A 23,010-nucleotide genomic window follows, 5' to 3' on the forward strand; every position below is an offset into this window, starting at 1 on the left:
GAGAGTATAGAGAATAGAGAGAGTATAGAGTAGAGAGTATAGAGAGAGTAGAAAGTATATAGAATAGAGAGAGTAGAATAGAGAGTATATAGAGTAGAGAGGGTAGAGAGTAGAGAGTATATAGAGTATAGAGAGAGTAGAGAATATAGAGAGTATATAGAATAGAGCGAGTAGAATAGAGAGTATATAGAGTAGAGAGTATATAGAGAATAGAGAGAGTATAGAGAAAAGAGAGAGTATAGAGAATAGAGAGAGTATAGAGTAGAGAGTATATCGAGAATAGAGAGAGTATAGAGAGAGTAGAAACTATATAGAATAGAGAGTATATAGAGTAGAGAGGGTAGAGTAGAGAGAGTATATAGAGAATAGAGAGAGTAGAGAATATAGAGAGTATATAGAATAGAGCGAGTAGAATAGAGAGTATGTAGAGTAGAGAGAGTATAGAGAGAATAGAGAGAGAATAGAGAGAGTTTAGAGAGAATAGAGAGAATATGGAGTAGAGAGAATAGAGAGAGAATATAGAGTAGAGAGAATAGAGAGAGAATATAGAGGAGAGAGAATAGAGAATCAAGAGAGAATAGAGAGAGTAGAGAATCAAGAGAGAATATAGAGTATATAGACGAGTATAGAGATAATAGAGGGTATATAGACGAGTATAGAGATAATAGAGAGTATATTGACGAGTATAGAGAGAATAGAGAGTATATAGACTAGTATAGAGATAATAGAGTGTATATAGACGAGTATAGAGATAATAGAGAGTATATAGACAAGTATAGAGATATAAGAGAGTATATAGACGAGTATAGAGAGTATATAGAGTATATAGACGAGTATAGAGATAATAGAGAGTATATAGACTAGTATAGAGAGTATATATACAAGTATATAGATGAGTATAGAGATAATAGAGAGTATATAGACTAGTATAGAGAGTATATATACAAGTATATAGATGAGTATAGAGATAATAGAGAGTATATAGACTAGTATAGAGAGTATATATACAAGTATATAGATGAGTATATAGATAATAGAGAGTATATAGACTAGTATAGAGAGTATATAGACGAGTATAGAGATAATAGAGAGTATATAGACTAGTATAGAGAGTATATAGAGTATAGAGCTATTTTTTGTTCCAAGCATGTTTAAATCCACTTACTGTTGACTGACCTACTACCTCTGCTGGAAGTCTATTCCAAGCATCAACTACTCCTTTGGTAAAACATCACTTTTCTAAGGTTAATTTTGAACTTCCCTCTTGCATACCAATGTGCAATCCATAGAATGCCTGCACTGTAGTCCAACACATGTATGCATATATACATTACGTACATATATGTTTCCCATTGTCCAGGGCTAAACAATGAGGCTCTATTAGGACCCTATTATGGATTTTTAGGGACGTATATTTGACATGTGAAAGGAAGTGGATGGTGGCACATGAAATGATAAGCACCTGTTACAGATGTACATGCAAGTGGCAGGAATGTGAGGGTGACAGCAGAGGACAGCTTGGCGTGTAAAGCCTGGTACTCGCTCAAAGGTCAGATATAAATTAGCAGCCTGTAGATATGGCCGGGATTTTCTACAGGAGACTTGTATTCCTATCTTCGGCTAAACATCGGCAGTTGTTTTGTAGCTACAAGAACATTGATACAATGTAACAACACTAACTTGCTGGCTGGGGAAGTTTATAGAGCATTTTTTCTTTACATTGTATATTCTTACCATTACAGTGTTATAAAGCTTTAAGATGTTGCGTTTTCATAAATGGCGCTGGGGATGAATTAGATTCTTTCATGCACTAGATAAAATGAAATGGGGAAACTAATTGGCTGTTATGGGTAATACACACTGGTCTTATTTCAGGCACTTTGATAAATGAAGCTCATTGGGCCCTATTTATGAAAGTGTCTGAGATAAGAACCATCTGTTTTGCCAGTTCTTTGAACGAATGGGTTGCTGTGGGGCATCAAAGACAATTTTTGATCCATTGAGTTAAAAAAAAATACAGTACCATAAGGAAGATTTTAGCTAAGCACTAGTCAAATCTGAACTGGCCAATAACATCACCTAAAGCCTCATACACACGTCCGAGTTTCTCGGCAAAAACCAGCAAGAAACTTGCTGTTTTTTTTTTTTTGCAGAGGAAACCGGTCGTGTGTACACTTTTCGATGAGGAAACTGTCGAGGATCTCGTCGAGCCAAAAAGAGAGCATGTCTTCTTTTTCCTCGACGGCAATGGAGAAATTTGGCTCGCCGAGATCCTCGACAGCCTAACAAGGAACTCGACGAGCAAAACGATGTGTTTCGCCCGTCGAGTTTCTCGGTCTTGTGTACGAGGCTTTAGAGATTAGTATGCTTGAAGCAGGTAGATAGGCAGACTGTTTGGCATGGAAGCTATGGGAGCATGTGCAGCAGTGAAGAGGATGTTGACTATCAGAATAGTCTACAAAAGGGGTCTCCAAACTGTGGCCCAGGGGCCATATGCGGGCCTTTGCTTGCTTTTATCCAGCTCATGGGGCAGTTTTTTCATCCACTGATCCCAACTATCGGGCGTTTATGCCTCAAGTGTCACCAATGAAGGGGCACAATTTCACCCAATGACATACAAAGATTCCTCCCAATGACCTCAATGATGGGGCACAATTCCTCCCAATGATGGGGCAGAATTCCTACCAATGATGGAGCACAATTCCTCCCAATGACCCAATGATGGGGCACGATTCCTTCCAATGACTCAATGATGGTGCACGATTCCTCCTAGTAACCCAATGATGGGGCACGATTCCTCCCAATGACCCAATGATGGGGCATGATTCCTCCCAATGACCCAATGATGGGGCACGATTCCTCCCAATGACCCAATGATGGGGCATGATTCCTCCCAATGACCCAATGATGGGGCACAATTCCTCCTAATGACCCAATGATGGGGCACAATTCCTCCCAATGACCCAATGATGGGACACAATTCCTCCCAATGACCCAATGATGGGGGCACAATTCCTCCCAATGACCCAATGGTGGGCACAATTCCTCTAAATAACACCAATGATGGGACACAATTCCTCCCACTTACACCAAAGATCAGGACTTTTTTTTCCCCACTGACATCAAGACCTTTTCTACTCTGAATGGTCACCGCTCTCCTAAAGTCTGAAGGAAAGTAAACTGGCCCTTTGTTTAGAACACGGGTCTTAAAACTACGGCCCTCCAGTTGTTCAGGAACTACAATTCCCATCATGCCTAGTCATGTCTGTGAATGTCTCATGGGAGGTGTAGTTCTACAACAGCTGGAGGGCCGTAGTTTGAAGACCCCTGGTTTAGAACGTTTGGAGACCCCTGGTCTACATCCGGAGGTCTATTTTTTGTGTGAATATTGATTTTAACAACTTTTTTAGGATGAGCACAAACAACAAATACATTTATGAAATCTGGTTTTCAGCATACAAGCCACCTCCTGAAACTAATATACAACTTTATAAGTTTATTTGTCCTTAAAACATTTAAAAAAAAGTTAATGAAAGTTTTACTTTAGACCGAAGTTGTTCTTTAATGGAACAGAGAGAATGATAAAACCTGTTTTTTAAAGTGGACATGCTGCCCAATAGCTTCCAGTTGTGTTAGCGCAGGTGAGAAAACAGAAGCTAAAATCTGATTGGATGCCAGAGATCATACCTTCTGTTTTCCAATAAATCAGCTATTATGTTTTTATGGACTCAGTGTCAAGTATGTGGAGATAAAAAGGAATAAATGACATCATTGGCTAATGCTGTCATGTACTTCCAAGAAACGTCTTTCTATGAAGATATTTAATTGGTCAGCAGTATCTTTATAAAAAATTAAAGTGTAAAGGGAGCAACGTTCTTGGTGACCCTTGCATGCGCCTCTTTGGAATTTGGCAGTCAGCCCCATACTGGAGAGACCTTTTGATGGGCACAGGTATAGTTGAATGATTACTTAATCTGGATGGTTTCCAAAGTGTGTAAGAGAAGCGTAACCTTGATAGTCACAAAGCAGAAAATCGTTAATCACATGTTACCGATGCAGATTATGTGATCCGTGGTGCTTGTGAGGATATTGACCTGACGTTCTCCATTTTGTCTCCTGCAGTGTGCCGCTCTGGTTGGTGAAGACCATCCCCTTTGCCCAGATCTTCCGGAGCTGGATCTTTCCGAACTTGATGTGAACGATTTGGATGCGGACAGCTTTTTGGGTGGATTAAAGTGGTACAGTGACCAATCAGACAACATTTCCAATCAATACAGCAACGAGTCATCAAACATATTTGAGGTATGGCATTGGCCTATGCTTACAGGCTCCTTGTTGTTTACAAGCTTGTTTATCAGGATAAAAGATATGACAGCTTGGATGCACACCAAACAGTGGAAGCGGAAGATCAATTTGCGTCTTTTTAATGTTGTATTCTTGGAAGATGCTTGCGCAGAGAGTGTTGGGAAATGTATATAAATGCAGGTGTTCCTAGACCAGACAAGCATTGGTCACCTTGGCATGCACTGCGTGGCCTTCCGCTTGGGTTCCTGGTAGTGTTTCTGTGTTCGGAATTTGCTAAATGGTCCTGATATCTCACTAGTCATTTGGGAAGTACTTCAGATGCATCTCTGGAGATACAAAATCAAGGAGCTCTGTTGTCCACAAGCATGAAGGTTATTAAGGCTGTGACAGTACCCTCTGGCTGCTCTTTTTTTCCTTGGGCAGACCTTGTAATTCTGAGGAAATGAAATGTAGGATTTTAAAAATATGCAGCATATTTGGATGGAGCAGAATTGGCAAAGGGCTGATGTGAAACTCTAGTGAAGTGAGACAAGCACTTGTTTCAATTTTTTTTTTATATACTGGTTGTGACCGAGAAATAGTTTAGAGCCATTGCCTAAATTTAACATGGTGCTTAATCTGTGTCTTGCATACAGGGCCGTCTTTAATTTTGATTGGACCCCGGGCAAAAAAATTCTTGCTTCCCCCCCCCCCATGCAATTTTGCTCTCCACCTGCTCTGAGACATACAATAAATATCAGCTAGACTAAGGCTCCATTCACACTGAAGCTGATAAACTGCAGTTTATTGGCGTTTTGGCTTTTTTTTTTTAAAGCCCATAAACTGAACTCTATGTTAGCCTATGTGCCCATGCACACCTGGGCGTTTTTTAGTGTTAATGAGCTTTGGAGTTTATTGGCTTTTTTCTGAACGCCCGAAATTTGCGTTCAAATTGCAGTTTTTTGGCGGGAAAAAACGCTGAAAAACGCTCAAAAACGCTGAGCGTTTTTTTTTGGGCGTTTTTTAATTCATTGGAAAAAAAAAAAAAAAGCTACACTGAAAAATGCTGATTTAGGCCTCTTTCACACGGAGCGGACCGTTTTTGTGTATCTGCTCCGTGTGTGTCCGTCGGCGGACAGGGCGGTCCCTGCACACTGTGCAGAGACCGCCCTGTCTTTCCTCCGCTCTCCCTTATGGGGAATCGGATGAAGACGGACCGTCTGTCCGTCTTCATCCGATCCGTTCCGCCGGACGGAAGAAAAATAGGGTTTTCTTCCGTCCGAAAAACCGGATCCTGACGGACGCGGATGGTTGCGGACGTTAGCGGATGCTCCATCCGCTAACGGACGCGATCCCATAGGGATGCATTACAAGTCCGTAAATGGACTTGTAATAAACTGACGAATGGTCCGCTAATGTGAAAGGGGCCTAAAGCTATTGCAAAAACGCTAAAAAACGTTGAAAGGCTCCCTGCAAAGCTACTGGCGTTCTTTATAGCTTTTATCAGCTTCAGTGTGCATGGAGCCTTAAAATCAGTTTACTGTATCAGATCAGGTAGTGATTGCAATTGGTTGCCAGAGGTTACAGCATATCATTACCACTTCCTGACTAGTTGCTAGAGGTTACAGCACACATTGCGACTCGCTGATTAGTTGCTAGAGGTTACAGCACATGATTTCTTCTTGTTGATTGGTTGCTAGAGATTGCTGTACAATAATACTACTCACTGATTGGTTGCTAGAGGTTACAGCACATCATCTCTTCACTGCAGAGGGGCATGATATATATATGAATGCTCCCATTATTTACATATGAATAACGGTTATTTACATGTAATCACAGGGTCTGCAGGTGAGTGATCTGTACACAACAATAGGGCAGACCTGGGCAGCATTAGTAGCAGCACTTCACCCTGAGATATCAGGACACAGCATGGGACTAAAACTTTAAGGGACAAGGGAATTTAAAGCAGAGGTTCACCCAAAATGGAATTTTGGCATTACCACAATTTTCATCGTCCCGGTTTGTATAAATCCGTGAGACACGTTTTGGTTAAACCATATTGGTAAATTCTACAAATTACTGGCAAGTGCCAGAAATTGGTGTTATCGATGAATGTTTCTATTTCACAAGATGAGAGGAAGAAGATCTTCCTCCGAGACATTGACAAATAAGGAATACTTTCATGTCTAAAGTGGAATGCCTTACAAGGCAGCTGCATCAATTGTTGCCCTTGAACTTCATCAGTGCTTCTTTTGTCAGTGTAACACTACCCTGGCATGAAAAAAGCCCCAAGAACACAACGAGGAGAGAGGCCTAGCCACGTGCCCTATTATGTTACAGCAGTTTGTTGATGGAAAAGCCTTAATTGAAGTGGACAGGGCATCTTTATTTTTAACCATTTTGTTTTTGGGAGTGCAGCAAGGAATTTCAGATCTACTTAGTATAGATGGATTGCTCCATTTACATTGCATGACAAGGTGGCCATCATGTTAAACACGTGTCTCTTTTACTGATGTCGGATGTCTTGCTGCATAGTTTAGCAGTTGTCTTCAGAGAAGGCAAAAAAACAAACCAAAAAAAACTACAATGGTTCCAGGTTTACCTAAAGCAAATCTAAACCCAAAAATGGAAATTTAATACAGTATATTGTAGCTTACTGATCCTTAGATGTGGTGACTGAATTTGTTTTGTTAGTTCTTTTTTTTCCCTTTATTTTAACTTGGTGATCCAACCTGTAATACACTTGCTGTCTTAGGTTGGCTACACTCTACTCCTGTATCTACAAAGGAGCAACATAGCCACCTGTGGACAGCAATATTGTCAACCTATGGAGAAGGTGGTGTTAGATGGAATAATAACTTTAGATGGACATTACAAAAGGCACTAACAAATTTAAGCCTAACAAAAGGCACTAACAAATTTAAGCCTAAGGCCTCGTACACACGACCGAGTTTCTCGGCAAAAACCAGCAAGAAACTTGCTGGGAGATATTTTTTGCCGAGGAAACCGGTCGTGTGTACATTTTCGTCGAGGAAACTGTCGAGAAACTTGACGAGCCAAAAAGAAAGCAAGTTCTCTATTTCCTCAACGGGAATGGAGAAAATTGGCTTGTCAGGTTTCTCAACGGCTTCACAAGGAACTCGACGAGCAAAACGATGTGTTTCGCCCGTCGAGTTTCTCGGTCGTGTGTACGGGGCCTGACATGTTGCCTTTAAGAAAGCGAGCTGGACGGGGTAACAGGTGGTTCCTTTCTGACCATAGTCCTGGATGAATAAAATCTACTCATAAACTGTTACAAGTTCTAATTATGCCTTCCATATCCAAACGTTGCAAGAGCTGGCCGCGAGTGGAAATAGAATATTCTTTTTAAATTCCGGCCATTCTTTTAGGAGCTGTGGCACTCTTTGCAAGCATTCCGTTTTACTTTAGAAGAAAAGTGACCTTGCCTTTTAAAATTCCAATTATTTTCCTGTACGCACACAGTTCATTCATCTTTCCACTGTCATTATGTTCAGTCACATGCACACACTGCCACATGTCACAGGCAGGGCCCGCGTCTTTCTGGTTTATGTGACACCGGCTGCAGCCAGTGGGAGGCCGGTTGTTACCAGAGACGAGGGAATTAAACACATTTTTGTGGGAGTGAGCCTGGCTGCCTTGGCTGACTGCTTTATGGGAATAAGAAGTAATAAAGTCACAAGACTCGGACGTACAGGTATGACAACAGGTATATTGTCTGTGGAGAAGTCGCTGTGCCTGCTCCAATGTAAGGACGCAGAGTTTGGCAACACACAAAGGCTAGCTTTGTTACGCTCTTGCTTTAGGAAGCTTAGGAAGAACTGGCACAGGCTTTTAAGGACTTTGCATCACCGCACGTTTGACTTGGGCTTTTGTGTCCGTTTGTACATAAATCCTTATTGCCACAGACAAGTTTGTGTGACAGAGGGAGTAGAAGCGCTTGTTATGCCATTGTATGCCGGATAAGACTGGCACAGGCTGATTGATCCACTCCACCCGACTTGGAATTATCATAAAAGCTCTTAAAAAAGATTTTGCCATGTATATTTGTTGTCAATTCTAAATAATGGCACCACTGATGAGTGTTCAGATTGTACAAAGGATTAATATTATCATGCAGGTTTTGTAAAGCGCCAATAATGTACAATATAAAGGGAGACAGGCTTTAGACTGACATCCAAACCGAACGTGGAACGCTTTTTTTGGTGGTGATGTGATGACTCCTATCGACCTGTATTGATCTCCTAATTGCTGCACCACCGTGGCACAGTTGCAGTGCTTCCCCATTTGCTTGAATGGGTCACATTTGGTAGGCTAGCTGCCAACCAAACAGAACATAAGACATGCATTTTGCCGTGGACGCAAAGGGAGTTATTTTCGAAAGGCAAATCCACTTTGCACACTTGGAAGTGCAGCCACTCTAGATCTGAGGGGGACATGCAAGGAAAATAAAAAACAGCATTTTAGCTTGTACATGATTGGATGATAAAATCAGCAGAGCTTCCCCTCATTTCAGATCTATCCCTCAGATTTACAGTGACTGCACTTCCAGTACAATTCCAAGTGCACTTTGCACTTGTAGTGCAAAGTGGAGTTGCTTTTAGTAAATAACCCCCAAAGCATCACAAACCGCAGCATGTGAACAATCCTATTTGCTGTCTTTGCAGCTTAAAAGGGGGGGGGGGGGTGCTAAATACAAATTTCGAAATTTTTGAATTCCCCCAACTGTAAGCCTAAATGAACACTTAGGAGTTGATTTACTAAGGATAAATAGACTTTTTTTGCTTTTGCACGATTTGATGATGGAAGTCAGCATTGCTTTTGCTCATTTACTAAGCTCTGGAGCAACTGCCCTTGCAGAGTACAATTACACTTTGCAAAGTGCACAGTCTAGTTTCCTTTAGTAAATCAACCCCTCCATTTACGCTTTGTGATTTGGAATAATGGGCAGAATCACTGCAATTCTGTTCTAATTCCAAATCACATTGCAATTGCTGCACAACACGTAAGCCACGACTAAGCACTGATCTATAGTGTGAAACGCGTAGGCTGCTATTCCCAATTTCTGCTGGTTTTTGTAGTGCATCTGTCTTTTTTTAAATTTTTACATTAAATACAACCTCAAGGTTTTTGGAGTGTCCATCTTTTATTGTCTACTATTTGCCTTGTGCATTGCCTGCACCCTTGATCTCCTGAATAGCCACTGATTGTCCATCATACCCACCTGGAGCGGTAACTCTCTTTCTCTCGTGCTGCACAACACGTGACGTGTGTTTGGGTGCTATTATCTTTTAATGGCACCCCAAGCGCAATGCGATTCTGCCATGTTTGTCAGGTGACAAGATCGCACGGCAATTGTGGTAAACTGCGCCTTTAAAAACCTGGAATAGTGGGCAGAATCGCCGCAATTCTGTCACAGTTCCAAGTCACATGGCAATTGCTGCACAGCATGTGACACATTTTTGGGGGCTATTATCTTTTAATGGCACCCCAAATGCAATACGATTCTGCCATGATTGTCAAGTGACAGGATCGTTCAGGAATAGCAGCAAACTGCGCCTTTAAAAATCACGTGAAGCTTGATGTCCCAAAAGGAGAAGGAGCTTCTTTTTTGGCGGCAGACGGGCATAGAGCACCCCATTCGAGTGAATTGGCTGGCCCTATGCGATATGCAAAATCACATGAGAATTGATCTTGGAAAATTGTGTAGTAGGAGCGCTTGTTCCCGCTATGTGAACAGGGCCTCAGAGCCGGGACAAGGGGTGGGTAATGGCAATGGTTTACTGCAGGGATGGGGGCACCCTAACCCTAAGGCAAAGGGGGGCACAGTTTGGCATCTTGGCATCTTTGCCCTGAGCGCTGGATGACCTTGTCCTGGCACTGTGGGGCCTTACAGTAAAATTCAAGGCAAGACGGTCAGGAGGGCCTGGCGTGATAGAGCTTACAATTTATAGGGGAGGAGCACGTGATACAGACCTAATACCTGTGAAGAGTCAAAGGCAAAAGTAAATGTAGAGGTTTAAGGTGAAGGCCAAGATGGGTTTCCTTAAAGAGATGATTTTTCAGGGATCACCAAAGGATGGGAGAGGCTTTAGGGAAGTCCTAGACGCGATCATGAGAGGAGGTGACAACAGTGCATTTAAGACCAGCTATAATTATTATATATGGTTTTTCCATCTCGCCCGTTTGATAAAAGAAACATGTATGGGTATTAAAAAAAAGGGTGTTTCCCATATAAAACCCAATTATTGGCAATGTAGGTCTGAAGTGGCCAATAATCATTCTGTGGATGGCAGGCTTCACATATAGGGATTTATTGAATAACAGGGTATTGATCAGTGATGATGTGGGACGTGCAGGAACTCATAGCAACAACAGGAAGAATAAATCACCGAACTGATCTGACTATAATAAATCTAGTTGGGTTGCTTTCTGAATATCATGGCATTTTAGACAGTATTGGTGGAAATGAAGATAAAAGCTCTATTAGAAAAGATGACTTTTATGTGGTCAGCATAACAAAGTCACATCATGCACAGCTAATGGGCCCTAGAATATTTTTTTGGCAGTGGGGTTAAAAAAACGATCTTATGTTTTTACACCCTTTCCCCTCTCCAGCAGACTGAATTTTCCCATAGGAGACAGTGGATTAGTAGGGCTGAATTTCCTGCCATTTCCCACCTCTATCTACATGGGCACAAACACGCACATTTCCCCCAATGCACATCTGCCTGTTTGTAGAATGATCTGATCGGCCTCCAAATTGCACATATGTGCCTGGCTGCCTCATGACGTCTGTAGGTAGTAAAAAGATCATTTATTGTAACAGCTGGCAAAATCTCAATGGAAAAGGTGAATATTACACTTTTTAATGCAGAAAAAAAAGAACATCTGCAGCAGCGCAACTTCTGAACCTACTTTATGATATTTTTCCTTAACCGATTTAATTGCATAGAAACAATAAAGTTATTTTAAAAGTCACCATTGTATAAAATTGACAATGGTGTTTTCTGCAATACATAGGTCCATGCATGCACAATCCGAGCAAACGTACATATCTGCTAAAAATATTGTCTGCAAATGTATAACCACAGTTTGCGTCCATAGCTGGATGTATTATACCTTTAAACGTTATGATTTTTTTATTATAATTTAATGCTCACCATAATTGCAGTGCGTGCGCACTTTTACATTATCGTAACGTGACATTTATTTTAAACGCTGTGCAAAGATTTGACGCGTTTTCATGAAATTTGAGTTTTCAGGCAGCCTTGCGAGGGTTAAAAGCATCCCGTGGCCAAGGCAGGAGTTGGCCTTCTCAAAAAGCGCCTGTAGCATTGTTATTTTGTCAACCAGCAGGTGTCACCCGGTAATCAGTCTCTCCACACGGTGCTGAGTCAACATTACTCACAAGTCTTCTCACTTAGGAATGCAATCTAAATCTGCCGCTTTACATCCCTAGCAGAACCAGGGAGACACTGAGCGTTCCACAGAAACTGCGTCTCAGGCGTAACACATTTACATAACTGAACGGTAATGCCTAGCTCATGAAATGCATAGCGCATATTAGCAAGGGGAGGAAAGGGGGGCAGACAAATTGTTTTACTGATGATTGAAATGGCCCAGTATGATTGCAGCTGCTTTATCCTCGGTCCTTTGAATGAGAGAAGAGAATGAATCAGCTTCAAAAAGCTCGAGTTTGTCATTCTTGGCAATGGAGAGATCTACAAAGATGAATGACTTTACCACCGACGTCAGATTCCTCAGAGCTGTGGCATACCGATAGGAATTTTTTCTTTTTTTTTTCTTTCCCTCTCGTAACTTTTTATCAGGTTATTCACATAGATCTAGATTACAGGTATTCCGCAGTGCCGCGAGCTTCACGACAATGGCGAGTTATTCATTGTAAGACTGATTAATGAATGACCAGATCTTGCGTAAAATGACTTGGCCTCACTTTGAAACGAGTAGTACTGTTGTCTTTGCCAGTCTTGTGACTGCGGTTAATAGGTTCTTGGTGGAATTGAACCTCCAAAGAATTTACTCCAATGACTCGTTTTCTCCATTTTTAATTTGATGGCAGAGTTATCGCCCGGGGCTGGGAGTTCAAGGAGACATCATTTAAGGGGGGAAAAGTCATTGTGGATGAATTTATAATTGGCTGGTGCCCTTCAGTTCCTAATCTGTTCTCCGTGCATTATGTAACCAATTACATTTGGAGTCTTTACATTTTTTTTTTTTGCTTATGCCGGGTAAACACTACAGTGTAAAAATTGACTGCTGTACTAACCATGCAAGGTTAATACAGTGATTTCCCCTGCTGAGCTGCCCCCTCCAATCAGCGCTCTTTGCCATTGGCAGTCGGATTCTAATTTTCCAGCATGCACAGCTTACGAAAGCCGGCTCAGTGTCGGACATTTTTCTTTTTAACCAAATGTCTCTCAAAATTTTGTCCGTGTGTACGGGGGCTTTAAGGAAACCATTTGAGAGAAATACATGCAGGCCCGGATTTCCCACAAGGCCACTGAGGCCAGGCCTTGGGGTGGCAGGGCTCCAAGGGGCGGCAGTAGCATGGAGTCCCCCTGACGCCCGGAACACACAGTTAAGGGCGGTTAGTTATGGGGGAATCCGCTTGCTCGTTAACACTTGTAAAATATGTTCTCCCGTCCGTCCTCCCCTCTCCCCCTCTCCCCACATACCTCTCTCTGCTGGCTCTGTCTTCAGGACTCCATCCTCCCCCCGACCACCGAGTCTGTCTCCTGTCCCTGCTGCCGATGTACACAGTGAGAGGGGAGAGCTGTGCTCTTCCCATCTCAGCTGTGACAGGAGTTCTAGCACAGTGCTAGGACTCCTGTTTTGGAGGTGACAGGGTCAATAAAGAGAACATGTCACCTCCAATTGCTAACACACAGGAAATTGTTTTCTCCTGTGTGATAGCAAAAAAAGTTAAGTGAAAAAAAAATTGATAATAAATAAATAATAAGAAATAACAATTAAATTAATAAAATAATAAAGTAAAGAATAAGAAAAATAAGAAGAAAAATAAGAAGAAAATGGTACAAAAATTTAAAAAAGTAAGCGACAAGCTACAAAAAAAGGAATAAAAAAGTTAAAAAACAAACAAAACGTATTTGAACTAACCGTGCCGCACATTCTCCGTTGATTTGGGGGGGGGGAGGGTTCGGTTAGCGGGGATGGGGTGCATTGTGGAACCTGGCCTTGGGGCGGCAGGGAGAGCAAATCCGGCCCTGAATACATGGGCTTTCATTGTTGACTTTTCCTGAAGATGCTAATGACCTGGCTGTTGTGCTAATCTTTTTGCTTTAATGCTTTATGATTGAAGCTGTCCATACATGGATCAAAGTTGATCTACTGATTGACTTATGTACAACCGCCCAGTTGAATTTTCCCTCATCAGGGTATTCTGATGGCTCCCCTCCGTCAGAACACAGTAACTCAGCGGGGAGGATTTCCTCAGCCACATTGAGTGTGTGGATGGAAAAATCAAGTTCATTGAAAAAGGGACATATCTATGGGCTTTCTTAGGCCCCTTTCACATTAGTGGACCAATTGTGCCCGCTTGTAAGTTGTTAGGTGAATACGATTGGACCCTCCAGTCTCCTCAATGGAGCGGCAGGAGTCAACAGACGTGTCCATTGACATCCGATTCAATGCTATCCGCTAAAAACAGATGAATGGGGATCCGTTCCTCATCTGTCAGGCAGATCAGATGGCAGTCATGTGTAAACAGACAGGTAGTTTGGCTACATCCGACCACCCATTGAGGAGTTCGGGCTGTGTCTGTATCCACTCTGCATAAGCGGAGCAGACACGGACTGCCTGCTCAGCGGGGAACAGATTCCCCGCTGGGCAGGCGGACTCTAACGGACATTTGAAATGCACACAGGGGCGGGGATCCTTTTCTCCCAACCCACGTATACTCACCTTCATAACTCTAATCAGTCAACCAGCCAGTGTTTCTTAACCCCATTTTCAGTTGCAGAATCTCGAGGCACCCCATTCCAAAATGTAAAGCACCAAACTAGGAGTTTAATATAATGCAGCAACATTCAAACACATAGGACACACAACATTAGAGTAATTTATTCTTATAAAACAAATACACCTTTGCACACCCTGCACAGATGTCTCTGAAATCACGTCCAAAATCGGGACCGACAAGCAGGAGTGAAATTATGCAAGTTCAGCTGAACTCGCGCGGCTTCACTCCCGCAGCCCAGTGTGAACCTGGGCTAAAGGCTAATTACCCCTTTTGAAATAAAATAATAAATGCACCCGCATTAATTGGCTGATTGAATGGGCACTTATAATTTTTTTGCATTGGAGCCTGCAAAGCATTGCACCGACAAACCTCCAGCCCCAGGCCCGTATAGAGGTACGGATCTTCGGACAGGGGTCTGGAGGAAGTATCAATGGACTATAGTGTGGTGTGGTGACATAACAACACTTGTGCTATATTGGGATCTATGAGTCCATCTGCTGTGTTGGACTTTTAAAAAAAAACGAGGCATTCATTTCAGTTTCCATTTTTGTATAATAACAGATAGCCTTCAGCAGCTCAATAACTACAAGTGATACAATATAGATTTTACCATGGATATTAGACCTATGTAAGGGTGATATGACCATTGCCTTTAGTGCTTTAAAGTGCTTATTGTGTACAGAGATTTCCCAGCATGTCAGAAAATCTCTGCAATGAATCCATGAAAAGGGTTGCGGTCTATGACTGTACATACATGTGTTCTGTATGTGGACAGGCCTAGATATCGGTGTAGGTGAACATGTGGAAAGCAGAGCATGTGTCCTAGGCCCCGTACACACGACCGAGTTTCTCGGCAGAATTCAGCCAGAAACTCGATCGGAGCCGTATTCTGCCGAGAAACCCGGTCGTGTGTACACTTTTGGCCGAGGAAGCCGACGAGGACCTCGTCGGGCCAAATAGAGAACATGTTCTCTATTTCCTCGTTAGTCAATGAGGAAACTTGGCTCGCCGAGATCCTCGGCGGCTTCACAAGGAACTCAACGAGCAAAACTATGTGTTTTGCCCGTCGAGTTTCTCGGACGTGTGTACGGGGCCTTAGTCAATGAGGAAACTTGGCTCGCCGAGATCCTTGGCGGCTTCACAAGGAACTCGATGAGCAAAACGATGTGTTTTGCCCGTCGAGTTTCTCGGACGTGTGTACGGGGCCTAACTCTGCCTAAAAAAGGGGCTCTATCTGCTATTCACGTGATAAGCTCTATATGGCTGTCCTGCTTGAAGTGGATGTTTATCTAGAGTTTTATTTGCTCTGCCATTTACATTCAAATCAAGGTTCAATTTTGTCACCTTTTTGGCGTCAAAGAACCTGCCAAATCAGTCTCTTACGTATCGCTAGTCCAACAAGGACTTTTTGCTGGGGCACTTTAAAAGACTATTTAAACCTGCATTACTCCCTAAATCACCTTAAGTGTGCTTGGTTTAGATTATAGATTGCTGTCTGCTGTTAGACTAACGCTAGACATATCCTTTCAATTGTCGGCCAGCAAAGAGGTTATCTGAACGGTCACTTAACAAGCGTGTGTTTAATGTGTAAGATAGCATTATAAAACACTAAAGCCTATCTAAAACTCTACAAGAGCTGACATTATATGCACATTGTAATATCATATCTGTAGCCATGTTGAATAAACAAGACAGGAACCGATTGGCTGGCAGGGCGTGTAGGCAAATACAGCCAAATCACAGCTACCTTGTGGTTAATGAACCTACTACAGAACATTGCTTGCATGTCCTCAGGTTTACTTTCTAGGCACAGTTAGTTATTGGATTCTTTAGATTTTAGGGCTACAGTCAAATTATGGAAGTGGCGTTTAGATCAAAGGGGGAAAGATGCTCATATTAAGGGCCCCTAGTTTTATCTCAGGCCCCACGTCTCAGGTACACACGTCCGAGGAACTCGACGGGCAAAACACATCGTTTTGCTCGTCGAGTTCCTTGTGAAGCCGCCGAGGATCTCGGCGAGCCGAAATTTCCCATTGAACAACGAGGAAATAGAGAACATGTTCTCTATTTCCTCGCCGAGATCCTCGTCGGCTTCCTCGGCCCAAAAGTGTACACACGGCCGGGTTTCTCGGCAGAATTCAAATCCGACCGAGTTTCTGGCTGAATTCTGCCGAGAAACTCGGTCGTGTGTACGGGGCCTAAGGGCCCACGCTGCAGTTTTAGTTAATGAACAAATTCAAATGCATACAGATGGCAAGTTTCATAAAGTGCTTTAATCATAAGGCGCTTTAATAGGCCATTACAATGAATGACTAAGGTTAGCCATACACATTAAGATTTCTCTCGTTTGGAGCACAGACTGAACAAGAGAGATCAATAGATTTCCCCTGTTCACTCAACAATATAGATGGAGGAATCTCACCTGCAGGCTGTTGTATTCCGACAGCTGCTAATCCCTCATTTATTGTTCAGATGAGAATTTTCAGCCCAGTTCCTTTTGATTTTTAGAACAAAGTTTGTTGAGCCAGGTGGTGCCAACATATGGCCAGAATAAGTTTTAAGGCGTAAAACAAGAACTTGTTATACTTACCTGCCTTTTGCAGGGGTTTTAAATAGAGCAGCCCCCATCCTCCTCTTCTCAGATCCCCCACCTTTGCTTTGAGCTTTGCCGTGTGCCCCCATAGCAAGCTGCTTCCCTTGGGGGCACTCGTGCATGCTTGCTCCCAAGCCCTGATCTTTGTGTCCATAAGACACACAGAACGGGGCCCGGCCCCACTCTCTCCTCACTGGCTGTGATTGATAGCCAATGATTGCTTCTCACTGGCTGTGATTGGGAGCCAATGACTCCCACGGCTCTCTCTGAGCCAATGAGGCAGCTGCTTTCGTGCAAATCGCTGGATCGGGATCAGGCTCGGGTAAGTATTAGGGGACTGTGGGGAGAGCTTCATACTAAAGTTTTTCATGTATAGAATATAATATGAAAAAACATTCTGACTTTATAACTACGGTACTTTAACACAAACTTTCCATTTAGAGCCCAAATGCAGCCAAAACTTTTTTCATTTTGGATACATTGGGGAAGCATGAGAACTTCTGTCAATGTTTTATAACTGCAGTCCAAACTATCTGGCACCTTACCCTTAAAACCCAAAAATGGAGTGCTTGGCCAACGGTGTATACATGGGTATACATGTTTATTTTTATTTTTTACTTTTTGGCCCTTTCCCTTGCATTTTACATTTTATGCACGTAATGAAACTTCAATAAATCTGGGCGTTTTAACCTGGGTTCACACTGTCTGAAAATCGTCAGGTTCAGCTGAAACCGCCTGACTTTTGGTCAGTGTGTACAGTAGTCTAACAACCGACTTTTGTCGAAGGGACATGCTGGAAAACCAGCATCCAATCACCGCTTGCAATCACACTTTTCTATAATGTGGAACCAATAAAATGTACAGTATAATGTTGTTTTTACACTTGCTCATTCCCCTCATTTCTTGTCCTGGTGTTTTTAGGTGAGTGTAAATCTCCCCAGTGATGTCCCAGACATCAACATATGCCTTGATAAGCATATAAACCTTTCTCATTATGCTGTTGGCTTAAAAACAGTTTTGTCTAGAGTTAATACTAAGTGATACTATCTTCCCCGAACATCATCTTCTTTCACTCTGGAAGCCAGCGCAGGTGCTTCTTAATATGGGTCTCTGCTCGTAAAGATTCTGGAGGCGAGATATTAGATATTTCCACCCTACTGGTGAGGGAAGTACAAATTACTAACTGATGGCATGGCTTGATTCTATATAATGTAAAACCAATAACTGGGGAGTCCAGACGGAAGCGTGCAACATCAGCATTATGACTTTTTAGGGAAGAACAAAGCATTGGAAGCTCAGTAAGATTCAACCAACATTTTACAAAGTCCTCGTAGAGGTACTGTAGACCTTGGGATCTCTGACTGGCAGGCCAGTAAATTGTCTTTTTTATGTACAAGCATCAGAGTGAATAATCACAATGGTGCTTGCAGGACTCGAAGTCCCAGAAATAGCAGTAGGTTCTGTGATTGCCCACTTCTGCTATAGAGCTTCATCAAAAACCAGCAGACTCCGAAAATGAGGGGGGTGTACTGCTTTTATCACACAGATAGCAAATCAATTGAAATTCAGATAAGTGTGGAATGTTTTCTGTGTTTCAGCTTTGCCAGATTTACTTAAGACATTGTGCAGCTCGGCCCCGCATTTCGTAATGACACTTCCCATTGCTAGGAGCTATTTCAGCTCACGCACTGTTCCTTTACAAAAGGAACGCAAAGAGCTTGGGAATCACAATGTGATTGCTTGTTCCATTTACACAGCAAATTGCCATCCCCTTTTAGCTCTATAAAACGGAGCAGATAAAACCCACCAAGGTCTCAAAGTCTTGCCTTTATGAGATTATTAGATTTTATAGGGCAGTTTTAGGAGACACATGGCATTGTAATTTGTTCAGCCATAAATAACAAACAAAACTAATGCTGACTCAAGTTGTCAAACTTTACAAGAATAATAAAAAGGCTTGAACTTGGCTGTAAAATGTGGTTTGTGTAGCTGAATGTATAGTTAAACTGGTCTCATCAAGAATAAATATGAAGTCTTGGGTTCTTTAAATATAGGCAGGAAAAAAAGGCATTCAGTAATCTTCTTTTGTGTGTATTATTTCAATTAGGATTTAGTGTAACAGGTTCTCTTAATAGCTCTCGTCCTCTGTTATGCTGGCCATACATGGGTCGAATTTCGAAATAATTTTCCTTTCGAAAATCTTATCTAAGTATTTCCGTTCTTACTTCGCACCATTAGTGGGCTACAGCAACAGCCGATTTTCGTGCCGCCATCAAATTTTAATAATCGGACACGTTGAGAAAAAAACAACAATTTTCTAATCAATGATAGGAGAATCGTGCGAGAAATGTAATAAAAAAGAAATGCGCATGTGCGAGAACAGAAAATTCCCGGCAAAAAATCCTTTTCTGTAGGAACATGACGTGAAATTGAAGGTTTGGTTGGTCGAATTTCAAAATCAACGGTGGCACCATCAGATCACAAAACGCACACATTTTCAGATTTTCAAAAGAAAATTCTTTTGAAATTCGACCATGTATGGGCAGCATTACTGATACTTGTGTTCATCATTCTCCCCTTCTGCCCCATTAGCCCGGTAAGTCCTGACCAAAAAGCCCCATAAAAGCTCAGCATTGTTAGAGCTTGCACAGTCCTAATACCCTCCCCTGGCTTCCATGTGACACAGCTTGAGCCTGGTGAATGGCTATTCAGGGAACCAAACAATGCATCATGGGAGGAAGGGGAGAGAATACTCTCCTATACCTAGAAACACAGAGTATTTGAAAAGGTTCCAGTGTTCCACCAGGGCCATGAGGAAATACAGGGAGGGTAAGTGTTTTTCACTAGGACGCAAGTTATCAAGTGAACCTGTGCTTGTAATCAAGTCATTTTTTGATGAAACGCATCAAGCAGATGGTGGTCCTTGGATGGAAAAACCATGGTTGCAGCTGTTTCTATGGATGTTCAAATAAAATAACCCAGAGAAGCAGAGATTGGAGTGCGTCTCTCATTCGCACATTTTTTTTCTAATGATGAGCGAAGAGGGGCTTTCCTGAGCTGGCACCCTGTCAGCCCATAGACAAGATAAAGGAGTGGGACTGGAGCGGTGCTTGGGTCTAGGATGTTTTAAGTGCACCTGATACTTTGCTCTTAAAAGAGCCAATGAAAGCAAAGATTGGCATCAAAACCTCTCAGTTCAAGAGTGAGGTTCCATAGAGAAGCTTTAGTGCTTCTTCCTTCTGCTTGAGATTGGTACTAATGAGAGTACAAGTTGATCCCACACACATACCTCTTCAGCCATTACAGTTTCAGAAGCTTGCTTCACAGTGGTAACGTACAAGCTTTGGTAATAAAACCTGGAGGCTCATTGGTTTCAATGCAGAAGTGAGCCTGATTTTGAACTTTGCAGCTATAGTAAATGAACCCCATTGTGTACTTAAAAGTGGGGTATGCCTGTACTGCACAAAGTAAAGATAATGGTCAGTACAACGATATTCCAATGCAACAACATTTTTACTGAAAGACGAACGTGATCCACAAAAGAATCTTGTGATGTTTTCGGGGACATGCAGGTCCCCCTTTATCAGGACTCTGTGGCTCTGAAGAAGAGGGTGCTCCCTCGTAACCCGTTTGAGATGCCATCTGGTCACTCTAAACATCTGGTCCAGGTTGCAGGCGTCCAGTGATACTGTACGAAATTGCTGGAGCTCCGATAAGCCTTGTTTTAAAGCTTGTTTGCGAGTATTATTCTTGTTGTATTTTATAAATGTTATCTTTGGTAATTCACAAGGGCGGTGCACCCTCCTTCTCTTTTTGTATGTTTCAGTTCCAAGGATACCCATTGTTCTGAGGAGGGCAGCAAGACCCTTGACATTACATATTTTACTAAAAGAGTTGGCTACACCACATTCATATCTGAGATTTTATATTGCCCCTTTATCAGGACAACAGACTTAGACACTTGTTGAAAACATGGACTGCAGTGCCAAAGATGTGCATGACCAGGTTAAGTTTAGCCTGGCACCTAGCCCTTTGTACCAAAGCACCATTTTGCCCCTTGGTGTGAGGAAACATTTGGAATGTGCACCGACTGCAAGGCCTTGTACAGACGAGCAGACATGTCTGATGAAAACGGTCCGCGGACCGTTTTCATCGGACATGTCTGCTGGGAGGTTTTGGTCTGATGTGTGTACACACCATCAGACCAAAATCCCCGCGGACAGAGAACGCGGTGACGTAGACGACACAGACGTTCTCTGACACGGAAGGTCAATGCTTCCACGCATGCGTCGAATCGATTTCGGGCCAGCGGACATGTCCGATGAGTCGTACTAACCATCGGACATGTCCGACGGACAGGCTTCCAGCGGACAAGTTTCTTAGCATGCTAAGAAACTTTTGTCCGCTGGAAACCTGTCCGCTAGGCCGGAAAACTGTCCGGTAGGCCCTACACACGGTCGGACATGTCCGCGGAAACTGGTCCGACGGACCAGTTTCAGGGGACATGTTCGGTCGTGTGTACAAGGCCTAACAGTCCAGTATAAAATGATTTCTGTTTCTGAACAACCAGTTCTTGGTTCTGGCAGTGTTTCCCATGCAATTAGGCCGGTTCACCTTAAATATTAAGATTAAAGATTAACCCTTTTCTGTGGTTAAAATTTATTTTTGAAGATAGTTGTAACAAATTTACCATTATACTTTCCTAGTGCATTAAACTAATATAATCTATAAATTAGTCACCCTTTTTTCCTTCTCATGCTCAACATTTTTCAAAACCTTAGCACCCTGACAGCTTTATTTCAAAATCCTGTGGGTTTGCAGTAAAATGGGCATTTAAAGCTAACTTATACTGTTAATACTGACCTGCATTTGAAAACCTTAGTATCTTAGATTCCTGTGATTTTAGTACTTTCTGAGTCACTGACCTGGAACAAGCATGCTGCAAAGTCAGATTTCCTGATCTGCAACTTCGCTGAGTACAAGCTGCAGTTGGTTGCTATGGTACAAAGAAGAGAAATGAATAGAGGCCTGCAGTGGCAGCCCATGTATTTATCTCAGCTCAAGTTTACTGTATTACCAAAAGGATTTGAATTACAAACAACACACACAGGACAGAATGTTTCACTGCACTGATGTCATTTAGCTCTTCACAACTTTAAACATTGATAGCATTACCACATCATTCTCCAAAAAAACAGCAGGCGTGATATTGATTTGTAGGGCGATGGCACTGTGTAACCTATGTGTCGGCTGTCAAATGGGTTCCCCGAGTAGATAAAGTAAGGCCATGTGTTGTACATTTGACCTCTTTACTCTGTAACTCTGACTCTCATTCAGTCACGAGGAGGTGTCATTGACCATTCACAAAGTCATTGGTGTTGGTGACATTTTTGTGACGAGCTGCAAGTTGAGAAATTTGATCTTTGGCTTTTTTTTTGAAGATGCAGAATCTGATTCAGATCGTATTTGCTTTGCAATTAAAATTGTATCCACCTCTGCAAAAAAAAAAAAAATATGACTTACAGAAATGGAAAAACATGTTTTGTTTTTGGCAAATTTTATATCATGTTAGTTTTTTTTTTTTTTTTGTTGGAAACAATCATACCTGATGGCAGTGTTCAGGGCAGAGCAATAGGGTTGCTAAATACCCCCACTGCTCTGTTCAGTGCCTGGAGCCAAGGAGAACCTGATGGTATAGAGGTGCATGTAACCCACCCATGGGACAGCACAGGACAAGTTAGCTTCCCCATACAGTGCTGCAGAGGTGGCACAAATACCCCAGATCTTGCCAGATCCTTATATGCAAACTACCAACGCTAAGAACCTTGCTGTGTTTGGCACTAAAAATGCTTATTGGTAAGGGCCAACCTTATGAGTAAGCACATTAAGTGCAAAACTTGTGAATTTCCTTGGTTGTAATAATGCTGTTTAATGCTTTTTTAAGAAAAAGAACCTGCAGCAAGTGGCAGCCCCTGCTTTAGAAGCTGTCATAGAAAAGTTCAGACACTCCTAATTGCTGAGTGAAGCAGATGGGAACTTAAAGAGAGGTAGGCTAATGTGTATTTGAAGGTCTGCATTAAAGCTGGCCCAGGCTCTGGATGGATCCTGA

At 42.3% G+C, this 23,010-nt stretch overlaps 1 protein-coding gene across 2 annotated transcripts in view; it reads left to right on the top strand.

Annotated features, from left to right (window-relative positions):
* Positions 1-23,010, top strand: part of PPARGC1A (PPARG coactivator 1 alpha) — a 130,447-nt gene that overhangs the window by 3,991 nt on the left and 103,446 nt on the right. For both annotated transcript variants that reach the window (XM_040335185.1, XM_040335186.1), the window contains exon 2: positions 4,123-4,302. In XM_040335185.1, the coding sequence (XP_040191119.1) occupies positions 4,123-4,302 (180 nt within the window). The remainder of the gene's footprint in view (positions 1-4,122; positions 4,303-23,010) is intronic.

The sequence above is a fragment of the Rana temporaria genome, chromosome 1 (assembly GCF_905171775.1).
Source record: "Rana temporaria chromosome 1, aRanTem1.1, whole genome shotgun sequence".
NCBI classification, from domain to species: Eukaryota; Metazoa; Chordata; class Amphibia; order Anura; family Ranidae; genus Rana; species Rana temporaria.